This window comes from Prionailurus viverrinus, chromosome A2 (assembly GCF_022837055.1).
Source record: "Prionailurus viverrinus isolate Anna chromosome A2, UM_Priviv_1.0, whole genome shotgun sequence".
Lineage (NCBI taxonomy): Eukaryota > Metazoa > Chordata > Mammalia > Carnivora > Felidae > Prionailurus > Prionailurus viverrinus.
In genome coordinates, this window is record NC_062562.1 from 57,414,232 (window position 1) to 57,427,747 (window position 13,516).

The 13,516-nt window shown below is 58.0% G+C and overlaps 1 protein-coding gene across 1 annotated transcript in view; it reads left to right on the plus strand.

The window, feature by feature from the left end:
* Positions 1 to 5,902, plus strand: part of RUVBL1 (RuvB like AAA ATPase 1) — a 44,255-nt gene extending 38,353 nt beyond the window's left edge. Inside the window, exons 9-11 of the mRNA XM_047841969.1 lie at positions 40 to 142; positions 4,413 to 4,504; positions 5,520 to 5,902. Coding sequence (XP_047697925.1) covers positions 40 to 142; positions 4,413 to 4,504; positions 5,520 to 5,679 — 355 coding nt within the window. The 3' untranslated portion in view covers positions 5,680 to 5,902. The remainder of the gene's footprint in view (positions 1 to 39; positions 143 to 4,412; positions 4,505 to 5,519) is intronic.
* The last annotated feature ends 7,614 nt before the right edge of the window (positions 5,903 to 13,516 follow it).

Sequence of the window (13,516 nt, forward strand, 5' to 3'; positions counted from 1 at the left end):
AGAGAGGCCCGGGTGATGTGATCATTTTGGTCCTTGCAGGGGTACTGAGGACATCACCTCTCCTCACGGCATCCCCCTTGACCTTCTGGACCGCGTGATGATCATCCGGACCATGCTGTACACCCCACAGGAAATGAAACAGGTGAGTCCCCCTTCCCCCTCTCCACAGTCTTCTCCCCTCATTTGCCCCAGCATCCCTGATGCTGTGTAGAAAGGTATTCACGGAGCGCACCTGGCTCCCACCACCGTCCCGGCACTTAGCTCCTGGCCTTGGGCAAGTCACAGTACTCCAGAGCTTCAGTCCTCACGTCTGAAAGATGGGTGGGCTAACGGGGGGCTAACGAGACATTGCTTGAGGTGTTCCCAAACCCTAGCTGCCTGTGGGTCTTGGCTGTTGTCTCTTCTATCATATCCCTTCTGATAAACTTTAGGAAAGGGATAGTGAAAAAATCAACTTGATGACAAGCCTTTAGGGAAGCTACCAGCTCTAGGAAAGAGGCAATAAAATATGATTTTGTGGTAGCCTCTTGCTATCTAGGCCACGCCCCCTCCAAGGCTTCTTCTGTTGAGTAGGCGAAGCCAAGAGCTCTGTCCCACCAGGACCCACACAGGCTGGCTCCAGCAGGGCACAGAAGCTGGAGGGGGGCGAGAGCGTATCTGCTGCCACCCACGTGACTAGTGGTAGCCGTCCTGGGGGCTTTGGAGGCTGTGCCTGAGGCTGCTGCGGAGGCCTAGAGAGCTGGTGAAGCAGGGTCACACAGCTTCAAGGGGCCCCTGGGAGTGGAGGTCCTAAAAGCAGCCTATATGAGGCTGAAGGAAGTGTACCTAACACAGAGTGTATGCTCGACATTCCACGTGAGCCAAATTTGCGTTAGACCTGGGGGTGGAAAATGACATGGGTGTCTGAGATTGGGCCTTACCCCAAAGGGCACTGCCCCGGCTCTCTGCACAGGGACTACCTCGTGCTTGATCTGGACCTGGGGCGCCACGTGCCCAGGCACTTTACACTTAGAATTTCTAGTCCCCTTATGCGTACTTCCAGGTAGTCATTGGTCACCCTTGCTTCCTGCGGATGGCTCAGTCCCTGGGTGACAAGTCCAACATGCAGAGCCAGCCAGTACCCTGCAGAGCCCAGGCCACGTGCTCAGTGGCAGCCTGTGGCCTAGGTTGGTAGCCCACCGGGGCAGCGCGGCTGTGCTCTTGCCCTGCTCTGCCCGCCCTTGCCCCAGATGGTCCTACTGCTGGTGTAGGTCCCTCACTGTGGGTCCGTGTGGACCAGGGCTGCACCAGTGTGTGTCTCCACAGGCCCTGCCTGGACCCTCTCCTCTCACAGAGCGCAGGCCCCCTTTGTTAGATGTCATGCTGAGCCCATGGACACACTTAGCCAACACGCTTCCGTTTGATCCCCGGTACCTGTGAGGTGGGAGAGTTATTACACTGTCATTCTTAAAGGTGAGGACCCAGAGACCGAGGCTGACTAAGCCACCCAAGCTCATAGAGCTTGTCAGTGGCCAGTGGGTGACAGGACTGACAGACTGGAGTCCAGGCTGCCTGGTCTGGAAGCCCCTGGTCTTCATCACTGTGCCACCAGCTCCCACGTGCTAGAAAGGTCCCGGTTGGGGGTGGCTTCCCTGTGGCAGTTTGTCGGCAGGGCCTTTCCCTTTGGAGCTCTGAAGGCCTCTCCTGGCGTTCCCTGGCAGCACTCCGCTTGCCGTGGCCCGAGGGGCCCAGCCCTGCTGGTGTTTGTGGTCGACGGCGCCCGTGAGTGCCGTGGAGACTCGGGAGCCAGAGACCTCCTCGTGACCAGCACTGACAGGGGTGCAGAGCAGCGGCTGGCACGCTGTGTAGGGGACGGTGTCCGTGGCTGGGGGCCTTGTCATCAAATCATGGTCTCCAGCCCTTGGACGAGTGCCGGGTTGAAGCCAAGGCATTCACTGAACAGAAGCAGAGGCAAAAGCAAAGGAGAAGCCGGTCGCGCCCCCATCCTTACCCTGGGGACGGGGGCACCGCGTCATCGTGCCAGGGAGGCAGCCCACACGCTGGCAGTACTTCCTGGCTGAGTGACTAGAGCAGTTGGCACAAGGTCTGCTGTCTCTTTTCAAGGTTGTCGTGAGGAGTGAGTGAGACAGCGAGGCTGACTGAGGGAAGGGATGGGGCCGGCCGCCCCGCTCCACTGCGGTTACTATCATGGCTGTTAACAGCTTGCGGGGACTTCACAGTCACCTGCCAGGGTCCTCACAACAGCTCTCAGTAACCAGGCTTCGGGGCTCGGGAACAGCGAGCATCCCCAGGTCACAGAGATGAGCTTCAGAGGTAGGACCTCACGTGGAGCCAGCTCACCGTGGAGCACGTGGTCTGGGCTCTCCGGAAACGTTCCACCCCATGCCTCTGGCTCCTCCAGAGGGCTGGTTCCCTCTTGGCTCAGCCAGGAGAGCCTCTTCTCAGGCTCTCTCTCTGGGGTGAGCAGAGGTCAGACTAACTGCCGGGACGCGCACTGCTTTGTTCTTGTGGGTTCAAGGGATAACCTCAGCATTTTTACGGGAGCCTGGGGTGGGTTTTTAAAAAAACAAAGTAAATGTAACTTGTGTACCCTGCCATCAGTGCCGACACCCTCATAAACTATCCCTGCAGGTTATTAAATGATTAAAGATCTAATTTATGAACTGTCCGTTTCCGAGCAGTCTGCAACAGGAGCGCTTGGGATTGCTCTGACCTGCTCTCGAGAGAGAGTGAGAGCAGAGCGTCCCTGACATTCCCGAGGCCCGACGTCCAATGCCGTGGGGCTTGCTGACAGCCGGATGCTCTGGTCTGAAGCTCTCACCTTGAGCGGGCTCCAGGATTCAACATTTGCATCTCCCTAGAGTTTCCGAAGGCCCCCAGGGGACGTTTTTCTTGGCAGGACCTGGAGGTTTCCTTAATCCCCAGCTGTCAGTGAGAAGCCCTCTTGCACAAATCTGTCTGGCTCTGGCTGTTGTGGTCGGAGGGGCGTCCTGTGGTCGGAGCCAGGAGCAGGATCTCTCTCCCTGCTCCTTTGCCAGCCACCCTTCTGCCTATCCGGTTACTTCCCTCTGCCCGGTGCCTTTAGCTTCACACCCTAGACGGTGGACGGTGGAGCTCCTCCTGCACAAGCTAAGAGTCTTTTGACAGAGGTCACACTGGCAGCCCGCTCACTGGCTGAACAGAAGAATTCTACACGGCCGGGGCCGTGTTTGTGAATTATTCGAACAGGTTGCCCACATTTAGACATCAGAACATTTCACACAGAAGTCTAAGTTCTGAGTCTCTCCTGACAAAATGAAACTTCCCTGCCCTCCGCCCCGGTGGCACTGGTGGCGTGCAACAGACAGGCCACCGGCCCTGGCTCACGCGGTCTCGTCCACCTTGGCTCTTGCCCTGGTCCAGTTGTGCAGGGCCTGGCTGTCCTACCGAGCAGGACTCGTCCCGTTCACGGCAGCCGACGTGCTGGGTGCCCTCCCCGGGGTCCCCGACGCTGAGCTGCCTGCCTCTGCGGGTCTCTGCCCGGGAGCTGTGAGGCCAGTCTGAAGAGCCCGGCTCCTAAACCCCGGGTCCCTCTCTTCCCCATGCAGGGCTTGAGCCGGGGGCTCAGTCTTTCCCATTTCCTATGCCTCTACCTCGGGTGTTTTTATGGCTTTAATTTAAACAAGGGCTTCTTGATATCTTGTTTACGAAGCTGCCAAAGTGAAAAATTCCTGTATTATATGAGGCTCGAAGTCCTCGAGTTATCTCGGCTCCCCAACACACAACATCATTATCCCAGCTGCCCCTTATCACTCAGCGCCGGTGCGCCTGCAGGATGCCGGGGCCACTTGTACTCCAGCGGCCGCGCCGCCAGCCTGCCTCCCCTCCAACTTCACCAGGATCTTCCAACCGCAACAAGCGTCAGCCTCTCTGTGATAGATTAGATATCTCCCAGTGATGTTATGAGGGCTGGTAAATCTTTAAAAGTAACTTTTTTGATTTATTTAACCATCGTATTTATCAAACAAATAAAAAATGTCTCCTCTTGCCTGAGTGCTTATAGGTGGTGGTACCCATGCTGGGGAGGAAGGTTAGAGCCCTTGAGGGAGCCTGGGCAGGTGTCGGAGAGGCCCACGTTCTCTAGGTTTGGGGACTGCCGCGAGGAGGGTGGGGAGGTAGGAGCCGAGCTACCTAGCCCACACCTCCAAGGGTACCAGCCGCCATCTGGTCACCGTGAACACTGCACCCCGGAGGTATGCAGGGCCAGCAGCCCAGGGTGGAGGCCAGCTCTCTGCCCTTCCAGCCCAGATTTGGGCCTCTTCGGCACGGTTGATGCCAGGCAAGACACGCTGGACAAGATTGTTTTTAAAGCACTTGATAAAGGGGACACTTGAGGTCAGTCACTATTGATCATGGTCTTTCTCCTCCAAAAGATTATTAAAATCCGAGCCCAGACAGAAGGGATCAACATCAGTGAGGAGGCGCTGAACCACCTGGGAGAGATTGGCACCAAGACGACTCTGAGGTGAGCACGTCTGCCCGGAGCTACTCCCCGCCCATCTGCCCTGTGGAGCCTCCGTAGGGCCCATTCTGAGACATACTGATGGGTCCCTCACAAGGGCACAGGACCACGTCTGCTCTCACTGCTGTGATGGGTCTCGTCCTGGGCACTGCGATTTAGAACGCGGAACATTTAAGTGACGGCGCCCATAAAGCTAGAGTGACAGGTTAGGTCCCTTTGTCCTACAGTGGATGCTCCCCTGTGTGGAGAGCTTGCCAGCTCCCTTAGTGGAGGAGATGGACAGTCCGGAGACCAGGGTCCGAGGCAGAGGGCTCACTGGCCAGGCCCCGCTTGACCCCTCCCCCTGGCTCTGTTCTCCAGGCTGTGGTGGGCAGGGGGTGGCGGGTGCAGGGGAGGGGGAAGGACGAGCATGGACACAGATTGCTCTCCTGACTGTTCGCCAGTGGCCCAGAGCCACCTGCCTGTGGACGATGTCCCTCTTGGTGTCCCGACTGCTTGAGAAATCACGACCTCACAGCTCCCAGCCAGTCCCCGTTTCCCTTTGAGTCTGTTCCTTGCTCGGAGGTTGAAGCAGAACTTCAAGATGTTTTCTTTGGGTGGAGCGGTACTTAACTCCAGGATTTTTGTGCCTTTGCTTGGGGAACATGCTTTTGGTTGACTGTGTGCTCATTTGCCTGCCGTCTGCCATGTCCAGTGTCCAGTCTGGGCCTTAGCATTCCTCGCCTGCACCTGTGTCCACCACAGTTTGTGGTCCCTTTTATTTTTCTCAAAGATTTTAGTTTTAAGGAATCTTTATACCCAGTGCGGGGCTCGAACTCACAACCCTGAGATCAAGAGTCTCGCACCACCGACTGAGCCAGCCAAGCGCCCCTGTGCTCTTTCGAGTAGCAGCGCAGTTATAGCCTGTCTGAGAACTTTCAGACTGTGACAGATTTGGGGGCTGGGATGTGGCTTGTGGCTTGTGGCCCTCCTCTGATGTGGCCCCGTCTCACTCCTGCCCCGGCCCCTGTCACTCTAGGTACTCGGTGCAGCTGCTGACCCCGGCCAACTTGCTGGCCAAGATCAATGGGAAGGACAGTATCGAGAAAGAGCACGTGGAGGAGATCAGTGAGCTCTTCTATGATGCCAAGTCCTCGGCCAAAATCCTGGCTGACCAGCAGGATAAGTACATGAAGTGAGACGGCCGAGTTGGCTGCGAGACACTCCGGGCGAGCCTGGCCTTGGGTCTGGCGGGAGGCCGCCCTGCGCTTGGGCTCTGTCCCCACTCAGCCGCGGTCGGGAACGACATCAGTTCAGCGTGGAAAGTGTTTCTTTTTAAGTTATCATAACTTCTGTGGTTGCTTTGAAGGAACCCTGCTTCACCTGGAATGTTTTCTAATAAACCCTTGTAGGTTATTTTGATGCCGTGTCTCTCTCTGAATTTTTTAAAAATAAACTTTGTGTTTTAGAACAGTTTTAGATTTCCAGAATGTTGTGAAGACAGTGCAGGAGGTTCCCGTGTGCCGCACACCGCTTCCCTCATTGTTAACGTTCCACAGTGCTGGTGTGGTTCCTTTGTCACATCTGCTGTGCCAGTATTGGCTCGCATTGTCCTGCCCTGCTCAAATTTCCTGGGTTAAGGAATGGCCTTGTCTGTCCCAGGATCCCACCCAGGACACCACACTACATTTAGCCGGCCCACCTCCTTCAGCCCCTGTTGGCTGTGACGGTTTCTTACCTATTCTCTGATTTTGCCGACCGTGACAGGTTGAGGGGTGCCGCTCAGGCGTTGTGTCAATCAGCCCTCCGCGTTTGTCTGAGGTTTTCTCACCATCACTCTGTGGAAGACCACGGAGGTGCAGGGCCGTTCCCGGCAGTCACCTGGCTCCGGTCATGTTTGTCACCTTTGTCTCATCCCTCTTCTATATCGTCCTCTTTGGAAGGAGTCACTAAGTGCAGCCCACCTGGAAGTGGAGGGGAGGGGGGCTGCTCCACCTCCTCGAGGGCTGGGGATCTACAGAGATGATCTGGAATTCTGCATGGGAGATACCTGTTCTCCCCCATTCTCTCCCACTTGCGTGTTTACTCAATCCTGTATATCGGTGTGGATCGGGGAGGGATATTCATCTATACTTGGGGTTATAATCCAATACCACGTTACTTATTCTGTTACACTGGTCCGGCTTCGACCGTTGAGAGCTCTTTCGGTGGGCTCCTGTGTCCCTTTGACACGTTAGTGCACCGAGTGGGGCTTTCGCCCCTTGAGAGGAAGGGGAAATGGCAGCCCTGGTAGATACCTCGGTGGAATGTTCTCGCCTGGTAGGATGAGCACAACACTCTGCCTGCCCAGCCTGGTCCTCGTCTGCCAGCTTAGCCACTGAAGTGGTTCCCGACACGGGCGGGGTCTGCGTGCTCCTTTTTTTATTTTTTAAACGTTTATTTATTTTTGAGAGAGAGACAGAGCGCAAGTGGGGGAGGGGCAGAGAGAGAGGGAGACGCAGAATCCGAAGCAGGCTCCAGGCTCGGAGCTGTCAGTGCAGGGCCCGGTGCGGGGCTCCAACTCACAGACCACGACGAGATCATGACCTGAGCCGAAGTCGACACTTAACCGACTGAGCCACCCAGGTGCCCCATGTCTCCGTGCTCATACACGCCAGAGAGAGGACCAACCATGATGGGAATGTTGATCCAATCAGGGCTTTAATCCCACTTAGCCATGAGGGCCCTGTGGGGCAGGCACAACTGTTTTCCCGCGAGTGATCTCCACCTGAAAATGTCCGGGACACTGAGGGCAGGAGGGCTGAGGTCTTGTGTGGGAGTTCATCTAACCCTCCGAGGGTCCCCTGGCCACACTCACGCCCCGAGAAGGCCCCAGCTGGTCCCTGTTGCCAGAGTGGTGGGCCTGGCCCAGAGGGAGGTGCCACCTTGGAGGGGGGGGAGGGCGGGTGAGGACAAGGGCTTTGGCGGGAGGTGGCGAGAGGCTTCCAGAAGTCGGGGCTGAGTGCTGCGCCTTGTCCCTGCGGCCTATATCCTCTGACCTTGTGCCTGTGTCTCTGGCCTCCCAACTCAAGGCACGTTAGAAAAAAAAATGACACCTAAGGTGTGGCAAGAGCTATTTAGTACTGGAGCCCGTGTAACTGTTTTCCATTTCCATCCACGTTCTTACTGTAGCCCAGCCTGGAAGAGGTGGAACCGGGATTTGCGGTCAGACTGGCCTGAGTCCGTGCTCCTAACCCCCGTGGGCTAACCACCTTGCTCCGTGTGGAGTTGTTGGGGAGGCCTCCAAGATCTGACCTCTGTACCAGGCAGGTGAGGCAAGCAGGGTCCGGTGTGAGGACAGTGACTTGCCTCAGATGTCCCAGAGGCCGAGAGCAGGCTCTGCCCCTGCAGGACCTCCTCCCCTGGCCCCCAAACCTTTTCCAGTGTTTAAGGAGCAGCAGTGCTGACAAACCTCTCAGGACCGGGTTAGGACAGCTCCCTCCCCACTGCTCAGGGAACCCCCGATGGCCAGAGCGCTGAGGAGTGGGGGGTGCGGGGGGGGGGGGGGGTGGTGTCACAGCCTTCCTCTCCTCAGGTATCTTGGCCTTGGAGCCACCCAGGGAGCTAGCCCACCTCCCTCATCTGTGCTCCAGTAAGGGAGATGGTTCTGGATAGGTACGAAGGTTGGGTTATTTTAATTTTCCTCCTATTTTTTTCCAGCAAGGCCCGTGATTGTTACATTAATCTTCCAGGCGAAGTTTTTACGACCGATCCCTCGCCGACTATGAGAAGTTTCTCCATCCATTACCAAGAGGGAAACAGACCCTGGTGGGGAGGAAAATATTTGTTACATCTTATCAGGCTGACACACAATCTAACAACAATTACAGCAGCCCCATTTTTTGCACTATTTCAGCTCCGGTGTGAAAAATTGTTGTAATATTAAAGTGAGGCAGGGTGGGGGGCTGGTCGGCTGATATTCAGAGCCCTGGGCCCAGGCTCTCCTGGGGGCCTCCCGGCTTGCCCAAGTTGATTGGGTGGCTGAGGGGAAGTTGTTGGCATGTAAATCCCAGCTCCCCGATGGGAGCTAATGGCCCTTGAGATGCAGAGATGCATGTGAGAGCTGGAAGGGCTCCTGAAAGACAGAGCGTCCCTTGTCTGGGAAGTCCCCTTGTCCCCCTCCATTTTCTCAGCCCACATGCCTTTGCCCCGGCCACACACACCTCTTAGGGTGCGCTTCCTACATTCGTTCGTAGGATATCATGTTTTTTAAGGACTGAACAGATAGATGGTGTCACACCAGAAAGTGACTTCTTGGTTAGCAAACAAGAAGCAAAACAGAGCTGCACAGCGGTGGGGGGTGGACTCCCTGGTGGCCCCCATGTCTGAGCCCAGCGTCAGCAGGCTTCTGCCAGGAAAGCAGCAGACGTTGGTCACCCAGCAGTCCTCGGCGGCCCCCAGAGCCTGGGCAGCTGGTCCGGCCCGAGCAGCTCTTGAGGGATCCCGGTCAGGTGACAGGTGGGAGTCCAGAGCATCTGGGTCTGGGGGCATGATGCACAGGGATGTGTTTTTGATTGGGTAAGGCCCTTGGTCCCGATGGGGGTGGTCCCTCTGGTCCTTGAGCTTTGGCTTCCGCATCTATGAGATGGGGGCAGCCGTGTCCCATCGATGGATGTGGGGACATGGTTAAGTGATGTGTGGCTGCATCGGGCGCTCCAGGTAAGTAAAATTCAGAAGGAGCGCCGGATCCCTCCCTATCTCCTGGGAGAAGAGAAGGTCACGGTTTTGCCCAACGGGAGGCAGAAGCTGGCTAGGCTCTGCCCCTCCCTATCCGAGGAGCAGGCCCTTGGCAAGGCCTAGAAATCCCAGGTGGCTGGACTCTTCTGTTAGGCCCGGAAGGACAAGCCCTGCTCAGGGCTCTGGAAACCTGCAAAGGCAGGAGCTTTTTCCTCAGTGTTCACAACTTCCCGAAGCCTGTGCTGCCCCTCACTGGGCCCCTGGGCCCTGCACCCCCAGAGGCCCAGCCAGGGCTGGAGCAGCCAGAGGGCAGAAATGGCTGCCTCCTGATTCCAGCCAAGCACTGGCGGCTGTCAGGACAGGTCAGCCCTCCCTTTTGGTCTCTGGGAGGCCGCGTAGCCCAGGAGCAGAGCAGGGTCCACCTGGGCGCACCTGCTCGGCGCTCCCCACTCCATACCCCTCCCCCCTCCCATTTATCCCGCGGCCAGCAGCCCCCTAGGGACCAGCCGGAGGCCCGGGCAGGGTCACCGGGCAGCCCAGGGTGCGGGGAGAGGCGCGCAGCAGGGCCGGGTGGTGGGGAAGGGGTGGGCCGGCCGCGGGGGCTGGCTGTCGGCCCGGCTGGCCCTGTCGCCCCTCCCCGTCACTCGGCGGCAGGCGCGGTGATTAATGGCCGGGCCGCGCCGCCCGTGCCGCCATCAGCGCGCGTCTGGGCGGCGATGGATGCGGCTGTCAGGCCGGCCCGGCCCGCGCTGACCCCCGGCCCCGGCCCGGCGCGATCAATGGGCGGCGCGCGGCGGGCGGCGGCTGGGCCGGCGCGATAAGATGGGCCGATGGGCGCCCGCGGATTGCCCGCTCCGTCACCCGCCGTCACCGTCCCCGTCACGCCGCCCGCGCGCAGATCGGCGCCGTCAGCGCCGCGTGATTAATGGGGACGCGGGCAGCGGCGGGGAGGGCGCCAGGGCGCGGGCGCGCGGACCCCGCAGCGGAGGGACGCGCCGGCGGCGGGGGTGCCCCCAGGGGCCCGCCAAGCCCGCCGTGCCACCTGCGGCGGGTCTCGCGCACAGCACACCGCCCTCTCACACTGGGGCACAGGGGTCACCGAGGGGGTGGCGGAGTGCGGGTCTGACAGCGCGGGGAGGGCCGAGAGTAGGGGGGACAGCTAATGTGACCTCTGCTCTCAGACTCCTCCAGGCCTCTGCCACCAGGGCCACCAGCCTCCTGGGCCTTTGCAGGCCTGTCCCCACTGTCCCAGCCATCTTTGGAAACTCCAGACCTGAACCAGTCAGGCCCCTACTCAAAACCCTTTCATAGATCCCCACGGCCCAGGGGACAGATCACAAGGCTCGCGGGTGGTGTCCCACCAGCTCCCTGACCCCTGCCCTCTCGCCAGCCCGGCGTCCTGGGTTCACCCCGTCTGCCCCGCCCGTGCCACACCAGGTGACTGAGTAGAGCCTGCGGACCGCCAGCGCCAAAGTCCACAGATGCCCACCGAGGTGACCCGTCCCCAGGCCTCTGCTGGGGAAAGAGCCAGGCTGCCTGGGACGGTCAGCCTCGGAGACAGACGCCAGCCTACCCACCCATTGACAAACTGACAGAAAGGAGCCGTAAGTCAGGTGCTCAGGCAGGCGTCTGGAGGGCTTCCCAGAGGAAGCGACGGGAGCGCAGGGGAGGCCAGCGGCCCCAGGCCGGGATGGGGGAGAGGCGGGTAGTAGGCGGGAAGCCCGAGTGGCTGAGCACAGCGCGGGCGAGGCGAGGGGAAGGGCGAGGGGCCCGGCTGCGGCCTATCCGGTGGGCGGCGGTGTCCCAGAGGCGAGCGACTGCGAGGACAGTGCCAGTCCCTCTACCTTGTCGCTTCCCGGGGGTCTTGACCGCCTCCCCACGGCGGCGCGAAGCCCGTGACTGCGAAGCCACAGCGCCCCCGCGCGGTCAGAAGCGCACAGCGCCTGCCTCCCGTGTGCCCGCCCTGCTCCCAGCGCCCCGCCCACGGGGCGTGGCCAAACCTGGTCTTAGGGTCGGAGATGAGAGCGGACCCTGAGCCTCCAAGCAGGCTCCCTGCAATGGAGGCTGAGGCCAGGCCGACTCCAACACGCTAGAGAAAAACAACGCTGTTCTGGTTTTTCTCACCATAGATCAGCTCTGCCTGCTCTCGGACTTAAAAATGGGGTAGTACTTAAAAGTGTGATTGCATTCTCTTGTGACTCGTTTGAGTCCGCTTCAAACAGATCCACGCTTCTGAGATTCGTGCAGGCTGTGCTATCACTGTTCTTTTGATTCCTGGAGATGCCACTGTATGAGTGTACTACTGTTTCCTCGTCCACCTACCTGCCGTTGGCTGTTTGGCCCAATCTTACATTTCAGCTACTATGAATCAGCTGTGATGAACGTTTAAAAAAAAAAAGAGTTGCCTTTAATTCTCTTTTCCAATGTTCAGCAAATATATTCTCACAAAATAGTGAATGGCAGTACAGAACGTGCATGTGATGTATATAGTCTTATTTTTTATTTTTAAAAATATATGTATTTTTTGGGGAGTGAGAAAGCAGGACGGGGGTGGGGGGGGGTACAGAGGGAGAGAGAGGGGGAGAGTCCCAAGCAGGTTTCATGTCCAGCATGAAGCCTGACACAGGGCTTGATCTCACGAAAGTGAGATCATGACTTGAGCTGAAATCCAGGTCAGATGCTGAACAGACTGAGCCACCCAGGCGCCCCTGATTGTTTTATTTTTAAGTAGTCTCTGCACCTAATGTGCTTGAATTAACCCAGAGATCAAGAGTCACATGCTTTACCGACTGGGCCAGCCAGGTGCCCCAGACATTCTTGCATAAAAGTCTTTGTGTAGACATAGATTTTTATGTCTCTTGCGTAAATACCCGGGAGTGGAGCAGCTGGGTGCAGATTCATGAGAAATTGCTAGACCTGTTCCTGATGCACAGTGTGCTTTTTAACCCCCCACCAACCTTTAAAAAAGTTTATTTATTTTTGAGAGATAGCGAGCATAAGTGGAAGGGGGCAGAGAGACAGAGAGGGGGAAACAGAGGATCCAGGCTGACAACAGAGGCTCAAACTCTACGGGGCTCAAACTGTCGAACCTGGAGACATGACCTGAGCCGAAGTCAGACGCTTAGCCAACGGAGCCACCCAGACGCTCCACCCCTGACCCAACTTTTAGAATACAAATAGTGACATATGCTACTGCTGCTTCTAGGGTTTTTTTTTTTTTTCTCCCTCAAGGGCACATCTTGGAGATTCCTCTAAGACCATATATAGACTTTTCTCCTAGTTCCGTTCCATGGGAGGGAGGGGCTGTAATTTATCCAGTCCCATTCCGATGGGCATTCCAAGGTTTCTAGCTTCATTGAGCTGGGCTTTGAAGGATGAACAGGAGTTTGTCAGGCAGACAAAAACTGAGGGAAACTGGGGAGAGCCCAGAAGCTAGGCAGATGTTGCAGAACCTGTCACTGGGGGGGTGAGCTTTCTGAGCATAGAATCAACCCCTGCCCCATTTACCCCCGGGGGCTCGATAATGTGCTTCAAATGGAAAGGAGTGGGCGATGTGGACGTGTGCTGGCCAAAGGTTCTGGAGCAGAGTGATGGAAAGTCCCAGAAAGTTTGGGGCAGTGGGGCAAGGTGGGCATCGCCACCAGGGGGCACTCCTGGGACTTTCCAGAACCAGGTACTGGTGGATATTATAGTTCGTACTAGGGCTTTTGCTGAGCCTTGGACAGGGGTCACCTGCCCACCCCTGGGGCCTCATGTCGGGAAGCTGTGCTCTTCCCTAGGAAATGGCTATCCTCTTGGGGCAGAGACAGGATGCTCACCTGTCTTCCCCACTATACACGGGCTTCTTGGCCCAGCCAAGGGCAGGGTCTGCACAGGTTCCCAGCAGGGGGAAGCTCCCAGGAGCGCAGCAGGTTTCCCGAAGCCCCCCATCCCTGGTTCCAACTATGCCCCTCGCAGAGGAACCCACAGGCGGGCAGGCCCAGCAGCCAAGCAGGAACTTGGGGCAAGAACGGCGCCTTGGGCTTTCAGTCTTGGCTCTGCCACAGAGTGGCCGTGTGGCTTCGGGTCACACTCTATTTCCCTGAGCTCAGTTTCTGCACCAAATGGGGCAAACTGTTTCTCTCCCTCCCAGGCCTTGACCGGGTCGAGGGGCAGAGAATGAGATCACGTGTAAGGGGGCTAGCACAGCACCAGCCCCACGGGGAAAAGAAGGCGTTACCAGGCGGTTAGAAGGAGGCGCTGCTGGACAGTTCCTGGCACAAGGGTCCCGCCTGGCGTCACGTGAGCCGAGGCAGAGCCTGGCACCCCGAGCCACATACA